The 14955-nt window shown below is 39.3% G+C and overlaps 2 protein-coding genes across 3 annotated transcripts in view; one reads left to right on the forward strand and one right to left on the reverse strand.

Annotated features, from left to right (window-relative positions):
- CDKL1 (cyclin dependent kinase like 1) overlaps window positions 1-3452 on the forward strand; it is a 55508-nt gene extending 52056 nt beyond the window's left edge. For both annotated transcript variants that reach the window (XM_082384862.1, XM_082384863.1), the window contains exon 10: window positions 1480-3452. In XM_082384862.1, the coding sequence (XP_082240988.1) occupies window positions 1480-1587 (108 nt within the window). In that variant the 3' untranslated portion in view covers window positions 1588-3452. The remainder of the gene's footprint in view (window positions 1-1479) is intronic.
- On the reverse strand, window positions 3394-14881 carry DMAC2L (distal membrane arm assembly component 2 like). Its single transcript, XM_082384895.1, is given in 7 exon segments — window positions 3394-4853; window positions 6631-6802; window positions 7394-7602; window positions 8901-9012; window positions 14731-14761; window positions 14763-14788; window positions 14791-14881. Coding segments are annotated over 7 exon segments (741 nt in total). The 5' UTR covers window positions 14867-14881; the 3' UTR covers window positions 3394-4738.
- Window positions 14882-14955: the final 74 nt, after the last annotated feature.

Here is a 14955-nt window from a genome sequence, read left to right on the forward strand (position 1 = left end):
GCAGCCTCCTCTGCCCAGTATGCTGAGTGGCACCTGGGTGGTGTTTGTGAGGTTTGGAGGAGAGAAGAGGGTGGACAGTCCATTATGAACAGGTACAGCATGAAACGCAGGGCCCTAAGAGACCAGAGTTACGAAATTAAGAATGCTTTTAATGCAAAACAGACTGGAAATAGACTTTCCCCTCAGAGTTACCCCTTATCTTGCTGTTTCTTTATTTCAAGAATCTTAGAACCCTTGACTTACAAGGAATTTTAGAAAACCTCATCCCTTCTTTTAAAGAAACTGGAATTAAAACTTTAAAAAGTGGGACTTCCCTGGTGGCGCAGCGGTTAAGAATCTGCCTGCCAATGCAGGGGACATGGGTTAGAGCGCTGGTCCGGGAAGATCCCACATGCCGCGGAGCAACTAAGCCCGTGCACCACAACTACTGAGCCTGCAGTCTAGAGCCCGTGAGCCACAACTACTGAGCCCGTGAGCCACAACTACTGAGCCTGTGTGCCACAACTACTGAAGCCCACACACCTAGAGCCCATGCTCTGCGACAAGAGAAGCCACCGCAATGAGAAGCCCGCGCACCACAACGAAGAGCAGCCCCCACTCGCCGCAACTAGAGAAAGCCTGCACGCAGCAACAGACCTGACGCAGCCAAAAATTAAAACAAAAAACAAAAACTTAAAGTGGATTGTCAATGGCAGAAAGTGAGACTTGTAGCAGAGTTGTGACTAGAACCTCAGGATGAGCCACCTGCCCGTAAATGCTACTGAAATAGGCACCAATTTAAAAAAAAAAAAAAAGAGGCTCTTGATGGAAGTATTTTTACTTGAAAGACTAGGGGAACCCAACTAATTTGTGTGTTGCTTGTAGGTCCCAACTGTTTGATTTAAAAGTACTTGTTTTTCAGATACCTAAGGCCATATAGTACTGTACAAAAAAATATGTGTTCCCTTACTTTCATTTGACATTGACGATAAATTCAAACATTTTCTGGCAGCGTGAAAGGAGCAGTTTTGCCTTTTTAACTAAGGTAGTAGGTGGGCAAATCACCTAAGTGCTCCAGACATCAGTTTTCTTCACTACAAGACAAGATATTGGCTTAAATGATCCCTAAGGTCCCAGCAAGCTCTTAACCCCCATGAATCTATGCTTTTTTCCAGTAATGTTAACATGTAGATTTTTCCCTTCTTTTTCATATTCTCTAAATTTCCTTTAATGTGCATGTTTTGCTTTATAATATAGAATAAATATTGAAAAGAAAAAGCAGAGACCAAATTTATGGGAGGGGGTGAGCTCCAAATCCTTCAATTCCGCCCCTGAGCAGAGACCAAATTTAAACATTTTGTCCTTTCTCAGATCCTGGATTCTGTGCAGAAAAAAGTATTTCTGTGCTGGAAAAGTTGTTTGTTTACCTCTTTTCGATGTGTTATCAATAATGAAAAAAGTGTACGGCGTTGAACGTAACTCTGTGTTTCGTATTTTCAGTTGCAGTACCTACCTCAGCTGACTAGCAGCAGCACCCTCCCAGCTTTGGACAACAAGAAGTACTACTGTAACACCAAGAAACTTAACTACCGTTTTCCAAACATTTAAAGAGCTTGGAGATTGATAACAAAAAAAGAATTGATCATTAATCTGAATAAAACATACATTTGATTGGAAACAAATCACAATGTTGAAAAAAACATCAGGAGAAAACATAAGTAACTAACTGGGGGAGGCCACTTGGCAAGACGTGAAGGGAAATTCCAGAGGCAGTGTTCCATGCTTGATTGACAATGGTGTCCAGAACAGAAAGGAAAAACTTCTTTGGATTTTTTTCACTTTTATTTTTGTTGTATCTAAGTAGCTGAGCTTATGGACAGAATATAAACTATCTACTGCACTCGCCCATACCTCCGGCAAAATTAGAGATAAAAAAGTTTATGCTTCAATTGTACCACATGCAACAAGTGAAAAAATGGATTACAGAATGCCCATATATGTTTCCTTGGATCTCTGTTGCTTTGAGTCCTACCTCCTGCCTTTTCAGATTTTCTCATCGTATTTAAGGAGAGTTAAGGTTCTCGAAACCAAAATGTTTAAAATTCCATTTCTGCTTGCTCTAGCTCTTGATTTTTATATATTGAAACTTTTTTGAATATATGAGATGTTTAAAATATTTAAAATCATATGGATGATCATAAAAGACTAATTTACATGCTTATATATTTAATGATATGTTTATAGACATTTCTTACATACACTTTGGTCTTTACCTTTAGTAAAGGATGCATCTTAGTCATTTTTGCAGGCAAGATGGATTTACTATAATCCATCTAAACTTGTTCACCCAATTCCCCTTGCAAACAATGGCATGAAGCTTGGCAGCTGACCCAGGGGTAGAACAAGAACTACAGGCTTCACAGGAACTGGGCCTGCCAGCCTGAAAGTAATTAGTACTTCATTCTCTCCAGCTCAGCCTCAGACTTGGAGACAGAGATACTGTCAGGACTATAGTGATCTGGGTTTTGGAAGAAACTGCTTATGAGCTTTTACTTGGGTCATAAAAGACATAAGGTTATAAGCTAATGTTTTCCCTGAAATATCTTTTTACACTATATGTGTATGTGTGTATATCTATAGTGCACACACATATATATGTGTGTGTATATACCAACCTAACAACTAGAAGTTAACAACTAATAAGAAAATAGACCAAAATGACATTATTGAGAATTCCTAGCTTTGTACAGTGATACTTAAAATGATGACATATAACTAGCTTTGATTTGGCCTATTGCTCCTATTCAAAAAGCTTTTTCATCCTTGTCCCCTGGACACAAGGGCAATATGAAGCTGATGTCTGCTTCTTATTGCTCAACCCCATTTTTGATTGATGTGCTGCTATTTCCTAGCAGTCCTCCGCCATGGTTTTTGAAGATGTATTTTACTGTATCTTCAAAACCTTTCTTCTGCATTCTCAGTTTACTGCTATGTTAATTTTCTTCATGAGAGCATTTGACCTTATTCACTTACTGCTAAGTAATCCACCAAATTCTGGCATCTGTTCAATAATTTTGGCTACCCCAGACCGTTTAGTGATATCCTGAGGCTTCCTAATGTATGTAGCTTCTTGCATAGAGCTGATAGCGGGTTAAATACTAGTCACAGTGTAATCTAATTCTTGTTATGTAGACTTGATTCAAATGACAAAGAAGGACATCCAACTTCTGCTAATAGTTTACATTTTGTGTTTTTCTTTTTTTCCTTACCCCCAACAGTGTACCTGACGAGGCAGATGACTGTAACAGCCTAATTTATCCAGTAGTTTTAAGGAATACCATTCAGAGTAGAAAAGTAGCTCCAGACTAACCTGTGGTCAATCAGTTGCTTCATCACATAGTAATCAAACAAGCCTGAGATAGAAGTGGTCATTTATTTCTAATGAGTTCTATTAAATATATGCTTATACTTAATTTAACCATATCTGTGATCTTTTCTTCAGCATGGAATCGCCACTGTTTCACATGAGACTGTTCTACATCCTTATCATTTTTTTATTTACTATTTTCTGATTTTTAAAATGGCAGTGGCAATTATATTAGTAAACAGTATATCATTTATGGTATGTGCTATTTACATAAGCTGGTTCCTAACACAACTAAAATTCATTTTTCTACTTTAATGCTGCATCACAGAAAGTGTTTATTTTAAAATTATCTCCAGTCAAGGTTATATTCAACAGATTAATATTCAAACCAAACATACAGAAATACACAAACAAGTTGGCATATAACTAACAAAAATAGAATCAGGACCATTTGAAGCAGGTAAAAATAAAAATCTGTTTATACCTATTTATGATATTCTTTATCACTGCTTTCTAGATGTAAAGTGAATTTGTGCTTATACTTCTTATGATGTCCCTTGAGCTCATGGGAAGTACTATCCAACATATATGAGGGAATACAAATTAGTTTCTAATTGACATGTTAAATTTTTCTGTTTGAAGCAGTTTTTTAATTTAAGCAAAAAGTAAGTATAGCTCTGATGGCCTTCATCATTGTTTCCTCTGTTCTATTGCAATCAGCAAAGCTATTTAAATCCAGCCAGGTATTTATGTCTAGTTTTAATAAGACACTAGACTAAGCCTACAAAATAGACAAATTAGCCAGAAACTGTTCATTCAGAGAAAGGATGTATGGTATAAAGAGCACAGGAATGCAGGATCATGACAAATGCATGCAAATCCTGGGAAGCAATATGAATGCCCCAGCAACCACTGACTACTTTGCATAATTGACTCCATCAATGAATATGAAATTCAGCTTTCAGTTTTTCATAATTGTATATTTATAGTAACATGCTTCAATAACTTTAAAGTAAAATGCAACAAATTACTGTTAAAAAATAAAGAATATCTGTTGTACCTTTAAATCATTTTAAAGAACTCTTAAGTATCTACATCAACAGATATTTATATAGGATTGATATAAAATAAGGAATATATAAGAATTAAAATGGTACCTGGTTTGCATTTTTCTTAAAATGGTTTAATGTACCTAAATTCTCACTTCTAACTTAGTAACTTTAGTGAATCACATCTGAATGTTTATTTTCTACATGATGGACTCTGCTAGAATGTCGTAGTATAACATTCTTATAGTTCTGTTGACGATTATGTAATATTTGTTGCTGTTTAGGATCAACAATTGCACATGATACTTTATATTGAAATAAGCACTTACTGAATATTATTATTTTACTTCAAGTCTAATTTTAGTTCCAGAGAAGGCAGTGATGTTTTAAAGGCTTGGACAATTTTTTCTTTTTCTTTTACGCCAGGAAGATCACTTAAAAACAAATACTTGAGGTTTCTGCAAAAAGAGAAATTTTTAAAAGTTAATTTAATTTGGCCTTTACTCTTATAGCATTAAAAATAAACTTGCTTTATTGACTTAAAAAAGCTACACACAGAATGTGTTCATATCATCCTACACTTTCAAAATGACTTTTAGAATGGTAGTCTTAGAGTACTACTTTAAATGAAATTCATGCTAGGCACTAAGCCAGACCTTGGACAGTTTAGTTGTTCTGAATTACATCAATAATGCTGAATTCTTCCAAATATTTTATGTATATTATGGCATAGAACTCCTTTGCATGTTAAATATAAAATATGACATCAGTCATGGTGATGATTTTTTGCACCTGACACTAAAAGCAAAAACAACTAAAGCAAAAGTAAACAAGTGGGACTACATCAAATTGAAAATCTTATGTACAGCAAAGGAAACCATCAACAAAATGAAAAGGCAACCTACTGAATGGGAGAAAATATTTGCAAATCATATATCTGATAAGGAACTAATATCCAAAATGTATAAAGAACTCATACAACTCAATAGGAAAAACCCCAAACAATCCAATTTTTAAAATGGGCAAAATATCTGAATAGACGTTTTTCCAAAGAAGACATACAGATGGAGAACAGGTACATGAAAAGATACTCTACATCATTATCAGGGAAATGCAAATCAAAACCACTATGAGATATCACCTCACACTGTTGTTAGAATGGCCATTATCAAAAAGACTAGAAATAAGTGTTGGTGAGGATGTGGAGAAAAGGGAGTCCTTGTGCACTGTTGGTGGGATTGTAAATTGGTGCAGTCATATGTGAAACAGCATGGAGGTTCCTCAAAAAATTAAAAACAGAACTACCATATGATCCAGCAATTCTACTTTTCAGTATTTACCTGAAGAAAACAAAAACACTAACTCAAAAAGGTATGTGTACCCCCATGTTCATTGCAGCATTATTTACAATAGTCAAGATACAGAAACAATCTAAGCGTCCATTGATGGATTAGGTAAAGAAAATGTGGTATATGTATACAATGATGTAGTTTCAGCCATAAAAAAATGAAATTCTGCATTGGCAACAACTTGGATGGACCTTGAGGGCATTATGCTAAGTGAAATAAGTCAGAGAAAGACAAATATTGTATGATGTCTTATATATGGAAGCTAAAAATAAATAAATAAGCAAGCTCATAGATACACAGAACAGATTGGTGGTTGCCAAAGGCACGGGGTGGGGAGTGGGAGAAATGGGTGAATGGTTTCATGTTTTTGTTTTTAGTTTAAGTAAATTGAATTTTAAAAATATGAATCTTAACCTAGAAAGGAAAAGAAATCGGGAAAGTTCTTAAAGGAACTCAAGTGTGTATTAAAAGGTGAAGCCTTAAAGCCTCATGTAAGAGATAAACAATCTAGTACTTTTGGTTCTAATGTTTAAGATTTCTCAGACTTCTGTGATGCTGAGGTTATTGGCAGAACATAAGGGAAATTAAAAGATGGGGAGGAAGTATAATAGCTAGTGCTTATTGAAAGCTTTCTGTAACAGGAACCATGCTAGGTGCTTTATGTAGGTCAATTTTTTAAAAAGATGCTCCCTAAAAAATGCAATACAACCATAACATATTAAGGGTGATAATTTAAACTGTTTTAAAATATTATAGCTGACAGTTAAGTCATTTTCATAAATTATATTTTTCAGAATTAAAAAAAAGACACCACCTCTCAACTGTTTTAAATTCCGATTATTCACCTTAACATTATCAAGTTTCCATTTTGGCACTGACCACCTACCTTAAATGATGCAAAGCAATGATACCTTTGTCTGTGATATTCCCACATGAAATTATTTCCATTTCCAACATGCTTTTTTGTAAATTTTCAAGTTGACTAAGTCTCTTCAAACAGTCATCCTCAATATAGTGACACTTGCATAGCCTTATTTTTTCAACATGCTGTAGGCCTTCTGGGGGAAAAAAAGTACAGTTTAAGAACCTGCTTTACCATTAAGATGATCAACTATCCTAGTTTGTCCAGAATTGTTCTAGTTTTAGGATTGAAAGTCCTAAGTCCTAGGAAACCTCTTAGCCCCAGGAAAACAGTAACGGTTAGTCACCCTATTAACCATACAAGGTATTCACTATACAGGTTGTGCTGATGGACAGGGCCATTCTGCAGTCAGATGCCCAATGCACTGGAGGAGAGAAATGCCCACACAAGCAGAAGCTGTGTGGATATAATTATTTCTACATTAGTGAGCGTTTCTCAATGACAGAAGTTTGACAAAGATAATTTGACAAACAAGGCCTTGAATTTTAAGTCAATAAAGCACAGAACAAAGGCATGTAGAGACAAGCTTAGTGCAGGGAGAAAGGAGAGGAAGGTATCTGTAACCTCTATTTAATTTAAAAATAAATATCATACACAGGAAGAAACAAGCTGGATTGCACTGAAAAAGGCAAAAAGGACACACCTATGACTATAATAGTGAGTCAACTGCAACCAAATGTCACTGCAAATCACCTGCATTTCCCATAACAAATGATAGGGGAGTTACCCATGTGATCAAATCCAATGCTCATGATACAAGAATCAGTGGCATCAATTGCCTGGATCTTGTATTTGTCCAGGGGGCCTGTTGGGAGGTGGTTGTAATCCTTCTGCCACCTCTCCTGGCCGTGGTAGCGCACCACAGCCCCACAGCGCAGCAGCCACTCGGACGCCGCCCTGTCAGGGCCAACATCCCGGATGCGTTCATGGTCCACTCTGTTGGCAAGAGAACAAAAGCAGGTAGCTTTTACTATAATCACTAGCTTCTTAACTATGTTCACCAACGTAAATACAGAAGAGCAACCACTTTTCACTTCACGTGATGAGGAGGGAGATAAAGTATTAGTGAAATCCATGTAAAGAAAACATTCAATGGCTCTACCTGCTACCTTTTTTGCTTTTGTTTTTGTTTTCAAGTGAACTCTGTCAAGGCATGTTATCCTTATGTGAGTTTATCAGGCAGACATTGAGTCTTCGTTGATTCGTATGTGGCACAATAGCTTCACACCAGGAGGTACTCAGTATCTGTGTTTTGAATGAATGACTACACTTGGTTATCATTTTTATTAATGACAAAAGATTAAAAGGAATAATTTTGAACCTTTGTTCAAATTAATGTCATTAAGTGATATTCATTAATTTTAACATATGCTTTTTTCTCTAGTTAGTGGTATTAATGCTATATTAAGCAACAAGGAGGTTAGTTTTGTCAGTTTCAAAATATTTCTAAGCATGCCACCAACTTTTTATTTTATTTTATTTTTTAAAATAAATTTATATATTTATTTTTGGCTGCGTCGGGTCTTCGTTGCTGTATGCGGGCTTTCTCTAGTTGCGGCGAGCGGGGGCTACTCTTCATTGTGGTGCGCGGGCTTCTCATTGCGGTGGCTTCCCTTTGTTGCAGAGCACAGGCTCTGGCTGCAAGGGCTTCAGTAGTTGTGGCATGTGGGCTCAGTAGTTGTGGCTTGCGGGCTCTAGAGCGCAGGCTCAGTAGTTGTGGCGCACGGGCTTAGTTGCTCCGTGGCATGTGGGATCTTCCCGGACCAGGGCTCGAACCCGTGTCCCCTGTACTAGCAGGCAGATTCTTAACGACTGCGCCACCGGGGAAGTCCCCCAACTAACTTTTTAAAACCTTGATTTCCCTTGATAGTATTCAAAAGGTTAACTACATCCCTTAAGAAGCCATAGAATAAAATATTCTAAAATTACATTTACTGAGCTTTTCTGATTACAAAAGTAATAAATGTTCATTTCAGAAAACTTGAAAGGCATTGAAAGGATGAATGAGAAGAATCACTGAAGTCCTGTAACCCAGATAGTTAATATTCTGTAATCTATATTCTGATCGTTATTCAGTGCTTGTATGTTTTATTTGCTTTAAAAGAAAGTTAGGATCGTACTGCACGCACGACACAAAAAACATTTGAAACACAAGAAATAACCAAATTAGCTACTGGGAACTCATCAAGCTGTAACAATTCCCATGTTTCTTCACTTTAGTTAGAGTAACTTACTTATTAAACACTGCATTCAACCAGCCCCAGAAGTATCGGGAGTCACGTGACCTTGGGAGTTTCTTTAAGCCACAGAACTGCCGGGAAATTTTTCCAAACAGCATCACTTGACCTAGACACATAAAACAGTATTCGTATTAGATCATCAGCTGGCAATCAGAGTCCCATACATACAGTAACTGACTTTACAACTTCAGAGTCAGTGCTCTTGTGCTGATAAAGCTGATGACTCACTTGCCACTCAATACTTATTAAGCAAGTTACTCCTGTCTGTTTTTTGGTTTCTTCTGCTGCAAAAATGAGAGGCTGAATTGAATGGTCTCTATGGTTCCTTCCAGCCTTGACATTGTTCTTTCTACTTGTTCACTCCTCAATTGGAGTCAGCCTGCCGTGGTGCCACCTGGTGTCCATTCAGGCAGTGCATCTACAAATTTACTGAAACCAGCTCCAGTCCCAATCTACATTTCCAGTACCAAAATGACAAACTAAAATCACCTAAGGAGCAATGTGTCAAGGTTAAGACACTTACATCCAGAAAAGGAGAGGAGTCGTGGAAACAGATCTTCCTATCACAAGGCTGCAAGTAGTGTCCCCAGAACAGTGCAAAGCAAGAGCTGTACAAGGGCAGCTGGGAAAGACGGGGCAAGTAACTTCACCTCTCTGACCCTTGGTTTTCTCATTTGTAAAATGAGATGGTTTGCTCAGATGATTTCCAGCTGTAAAAACCCATAACTATGAGTTGAGAAAGCGATTTTGGAATTGGGTCTCAACCTGATTTATCTGAATTCAAGTTTCTCTGATAGTGTGCCAGGTGGGGGGAAAACAAAGATAAATGAAACATGGTCTCTGCCTTTGAGGAGCTGACAACTTAATGCAGGGTGGAGTGAGCTAAAACAAGTTACCAGGTAGTTAAAATAAATGATAGAACCTGGAAAATACCTCAAACGAGTTAAAGACACACAAGGATTTCAATAGGCAAAGATGCCAGGAAAATGTAGGTCAGGTGATAAACTGAGGCAGGAACCTTTAAGGCATGTTGTAGTTCAGTTGGCTCAGCACATGGGGGTCATGAGAAGAGGAGGGAGACAATGTGCACAGTCACATCGGGAAGGGTCTCCCATGATCAGCCAGAAAGTTTGTCTTCTGCAGGTGGCTGGGAATCACTGAGATTTTAGCATAGAGCACTGGCATGGTTAGAACTATGCTTCAGGAATATTACTCAGACAGCAGCATCAAGATTGAGGGTCATGTAGAGATGAGGAAACTGAAGCCCTGATAATAAGTAACTTGCTGACACCCTAAATCCTTTCTGGAACAAGGTGGGGTATTAATAAACGCATGTGCTTAAAGGGACTTGTCCAATTTTTCATGGCTAATTGTTAGCAGTGCTGAAACTGGAACCTAGTTTTCTCTCTTATTAGTCCGGGGCTCTTTCCTCAGTCATTGGATGGTTCTAGAACTCAGGAAAAAGAAGAGGACTAGAAAGAGGCCTGAGTGGGAACTACCTTAGAGCTGAGGAAGTGCCCAAGGATGTCGGGTTGTAGAACAAAGAGAACTGAGGTCTGAGGACAGAACCCTGGGGTCATCTACTAGCCTCTTTATCCTTCCTCCATCATCACTCTGCCTTCATTACTGCAAACTTCTCCCCCTGCTACTTCCTCCCACATTCTCAGCCCTTTCCAGCTTTTGGTTAAATCTCTCTCCACCTGTGCCCATCTCAGTAACTCCTTTGGCTGCCAACCTTATTTACAAATCTGGGCTTTCTGGCTTCATCTCAGGCTGTTCCCTCCATTTACCATCCCTCCCCGCCCCCCAGAATCCTATGGAAATCTTCCCCAACCTCAAGACCTTACTCAAATGCCATCTCCATCCATCCATTCATTCAATAAATATTGAATGTCTGCTATACTTAGTGCAAGAGATTCAATGGCAAGACAGAAGCAAAACAAAACAACACAGGAGAGAGAGACCGAGAAAAACATGGTTCCTGTCCTCATGGAATGTGTAGTATATGTACCATATATGTATAGATGACATATAAACAAATGAATAACATGCAACACGATGTCTTAATGGAGGTATGGACAAGTTCTGTGAGAGCTTAGGGAAGGGAGTGAGGGATAGGCTTCATACTAGAGGTGTCTTCTGAGATGGGTCTCAAAGGATGATTAAGAGTTTCCAGTTAGGCAGAAAAAAGAAAAGTATGAAGGGCAAAAGGAAGAGCAAGAATCACATATTATTCATTTCCATTTTCCTTAGCACCTAGCACAGCACCATCCCCTAATGCAAGTTTAATAAATATTTGGCAATTAATAATCTTCAATGGGTGATACATTTTCATGCAGAAACCAGGGAAACTCATTAAGCGGGTAAATTAGAGAGGTTTGTGAAAACTGAAGTACTTTCACTTGATTCATTTTGGCCCACCTTGTATTTCAGCTTAAGGGAAAGATTAAACCAAATTTACTTCAGCTTATGATCTGTAAGAATATTATATATTATATATAAAATAATTTAAACATGAAAATTAAGTTTTTATTTAGCGAAAAATTAAAAATACGAATTGGTAGGTTTTTGCATTCTCAACTGCTACTTTGTTAATTGATATTAGGAATTTTAGATGAATTCAAGCAGCTACCTCTGAGAATGCTTTCTAGAGGGAAAGAGGAGACCTCTGGCGGTGAGTTGATGAATTTAGCTTTAATAAATTAAAAGCAACAAGTGAAATGCAAGTTAAAAAATAACCACTACTAAACTACCGCTGTGATAAATAATTTAGGAATTAAAATTATTTTAAAAATTCTTCTTACTACCATAACACAGCTTAGAGCCATAAGTTTGTAACAGAGTTTCTAAAAGTTGCTATTATGTTTGTGACTTAGAGAAGACCAGACCTCTAATGTGTGACTCAAAATAGGATATGGAGAGTCCCGCAATTTGCATATAAACAAGTTTTTGTTTTAAAGTGAAAGTTCTTTTTTTACATATTAAACATAATTACTTAGGTGGGCTATTCAAAACGTTGGCTATTTTAGTGGTCAAAAAGACTGAACTAGCCAACTCGTTCTTGAGGGCAGTAAAAGTGTGAAGAGAGAGGTGGGGTGGTATCAGAACTGGGGAGGTTTTTTTCCCCAAATTATAACCCCACTTCACTGCAAATTCATCCATTACTGATGCCAATTCTTATTCCTGAGGTGTCTAGAGTCTAGTGAAATAGAACAGCAGAGCAATTGCTTAGGAATTAGAAGCAAAGGTTCCAAAAGCCACTCTTAGGCTAATATCACTTGACACTCATTGAACTAATTTCGCATAGGTTCTGACCTAGATGGAAGATGAACACGAATTCTTAGCTGAGGAGGGTGGTGGCTGGAACACAAATGTCTCTAGCCAAAGACATTACAGGGTGAATGAATGTAAGGTGAGCTCTTGATGTGAGATTATCTAAATGAAACAAATTAATGTACAGTCAAGCCTAGGGGAGAAGGTAAGCAGAGAAAATTTTATAAAAAGAGCATGTGTATTTTGAGTTCTTTCACTTTGCTAAACTAAGAAGCACATGCTCAAAATCACAGAGTAGTAAAAAAGTCACTACTCTGGGCTGACCCATGAAAGCCTGACCACAGACCCTAGAACTGTATAATTCTGTACTCAACCTAGTAACAAATCAACTACATCCCATGCAATGGTTAAAATAAAAAATAGTGATAGTACCGAAAGTTGGTGACACTGAAGAGGAACTGGATCACTCAACATTGCTGGTGGGAATGTAAAATGGTACAGCCACTTTGGAAAACAGTTTGGCAGTTTCTTACAAAAGTAAACATGTGCTTATCATATGACCCAGCAATTGGACTCTTGGGCATTTATCCCAGAAAAACAAAAACAGGCTCGCACAAAAAGCTGTACACTAATTTTCATAGCAGGTTTATTTGAAATAGCTAAAAACTAAAAGTAACTCAGATGTCCTTCAATGGGTGAATGGTTAAACATGCTGTGGTACATCCATACCATGAAATACTTCTCAGTAATTAGAATGAACTATCAATACATGCAACAATTTGGATGGATCTCAAGGGATTATGCTGAGTGAAAAAGCCAATTCCAGAAAATTACATACTGTATAATTCTGCTTATGTAACATTCTTGGCATGACAAAATTTGAGAAAGGGAGACTAGAATGGGGAAGAGGGTGCCTTGCAGGAGAGAGGTGTAGTTATAAAAGGACAACGGAGGAATCCTGGTGGTGATGGAACTGTGCTGTAGCTTGCCTGTGGTGGATACAAGAATCTACACATGCGGAATTCCCTGGCGGTCCAGTGGTTAGGACTCTGAGCTCTCACTGCCAAGGGCTGGGGTTCAATCCCTGGTCAGGGCACTAAGATCCCAAAAGCCCCACGGTGCGGCCAAAAAAGAAAAAAAAAAAAAAAACCTACACATGTGATAAAAACTATACAGAACTAAATACATGCACAAAGGTAAAACTGCGGTTAACTGAATAAGATCCATGGGCTGTGTCAATGTCAATTTCCTGGTTGAGTTATTGCACTATCCTTTTACAAGATGTTACCATTGGGGAAGACTGGGTAAAGGGTACACAGGATCTCTACTGTTTCTTACAACTGCGTGGGAATCTACAATTAGCTTAAAACTAAAAAACTGAACTAACAAAATAACCATTTCTTATTTTTTTTCATTTGTGATGACCAAGCAGGCAACATTCCACATTATTTTCGCAAATAAAGAAAATATGTACAACTGTCCAGGTGATAAAACCATATAAACATAATAAAAGCCATCATTTTATCGAGCACTTTACTGTGCTAACATCTGATGAGCCTTATCTCGTGTAATCCACACAAAAGTCCTATGAAGGAGATCCTGCTATTACTCCTAGTTCACAGAGAAGGGTCTGAGGCAAAGAGGTGAAATGACTTCCCCAAGCTACCCGACTAATAACTGGAGCCAAGTTCACGCAGGCAAGTATAAGTCCTTCCAGCAATAAAGTTAAATGATCCTATTTTTGTTCAGCTGTCCTGACCCTAAAAATTAAACAACTTCCATCAAGCAGAGAGAACAAATGCTAGTTAAACAGGCATGGTGATAAAGGATCACGTAATTTAACACAGGTCGTTCATACATTACACGGTCCACTTCCCTCATTTTACAGATAAACAGGGGTGAAGTGACCTGCACAGGTGAGTCGCTGTTCCCAGGCCCGCACAGCATATTTAAAAGTATATCTCGGTCCAGGATTTTTTTAAAAAGGAAATAGATTGCTAAATGATGTCAGAGACCGAGCCGTCTGGTTCATCTAGGCGCTCAATATTTACAGGACCAATAAATGAATGAATGGCACGCCAGGAGCCACATATACGAAAGTCCAGAAGACTGCAGGCTATCAGGCGCTGCCATGACAGAGCCTCCGTCCGGAGAGGGCTAGGGCTGGACAGCGAGCGGCTCTCCAGTGGCCACTCCACTGGGTGGGAGCCGGGTTGGAGATCGCGGTGCCCTGCAAGGAGCCTCGAGTGACGCGGGGCGGGGCTGAGGGGGGCGGGGGTCGAGGGGGGCGGAGCCTCGAGTGACGCGGGGCGGGGTCGAGAGGGGCGGGGCCTGGCGGGAGGAAGGGAGGCCGCTGGGCCTGCCCAAACGACAGTTTTCACCATAATCATCCCGACTTTGTCCCGCGGCCCCGAGTCCGCTCGGCGGTGAAGATCGAGGACGCCCGACTCGGCGGGCCAGATTTTCAGTCAGCCTAGCGATGGGAGAGGGGAAAGGGCAGAGGGGTAACCACCACCCTAGACCCGCCCCACCCGGGGCCTAGCTCCTCTACTCACAGCGTCAAAAGGAGAGAGTGAGCTAGCGTCCCCAGCGTCTACGGCGGCGCCGGCCTGCCCTTCGCCCTCTGCCGCGCGAGTCCATTGGCCACTGGAGGCTGCTCTCACGTGGGGTGAAGGCGCGCCCCTCATTGGCCTCTGCTTGGGGGCGGGGCTAGAGAGCGCCTGGACCTGAGCAGTGTAGGGCTCAAGGGCCGGCTTCTGGGGCTTGAGGCAGGGGA

This window comes from Balaenoptera borealis (genome assembly GCF_965194805.1).
Source record: "Balaenoptera borealis genome assembly, chromosome: 3".
Taxonomy (NCBI): domain Eukaryota; kingdom Metazoa; phylum Chordata; class Mammalia; order Artiodactyla; family Balaenopteridae; genus Balaenoptera; species Balaenoptera borealis.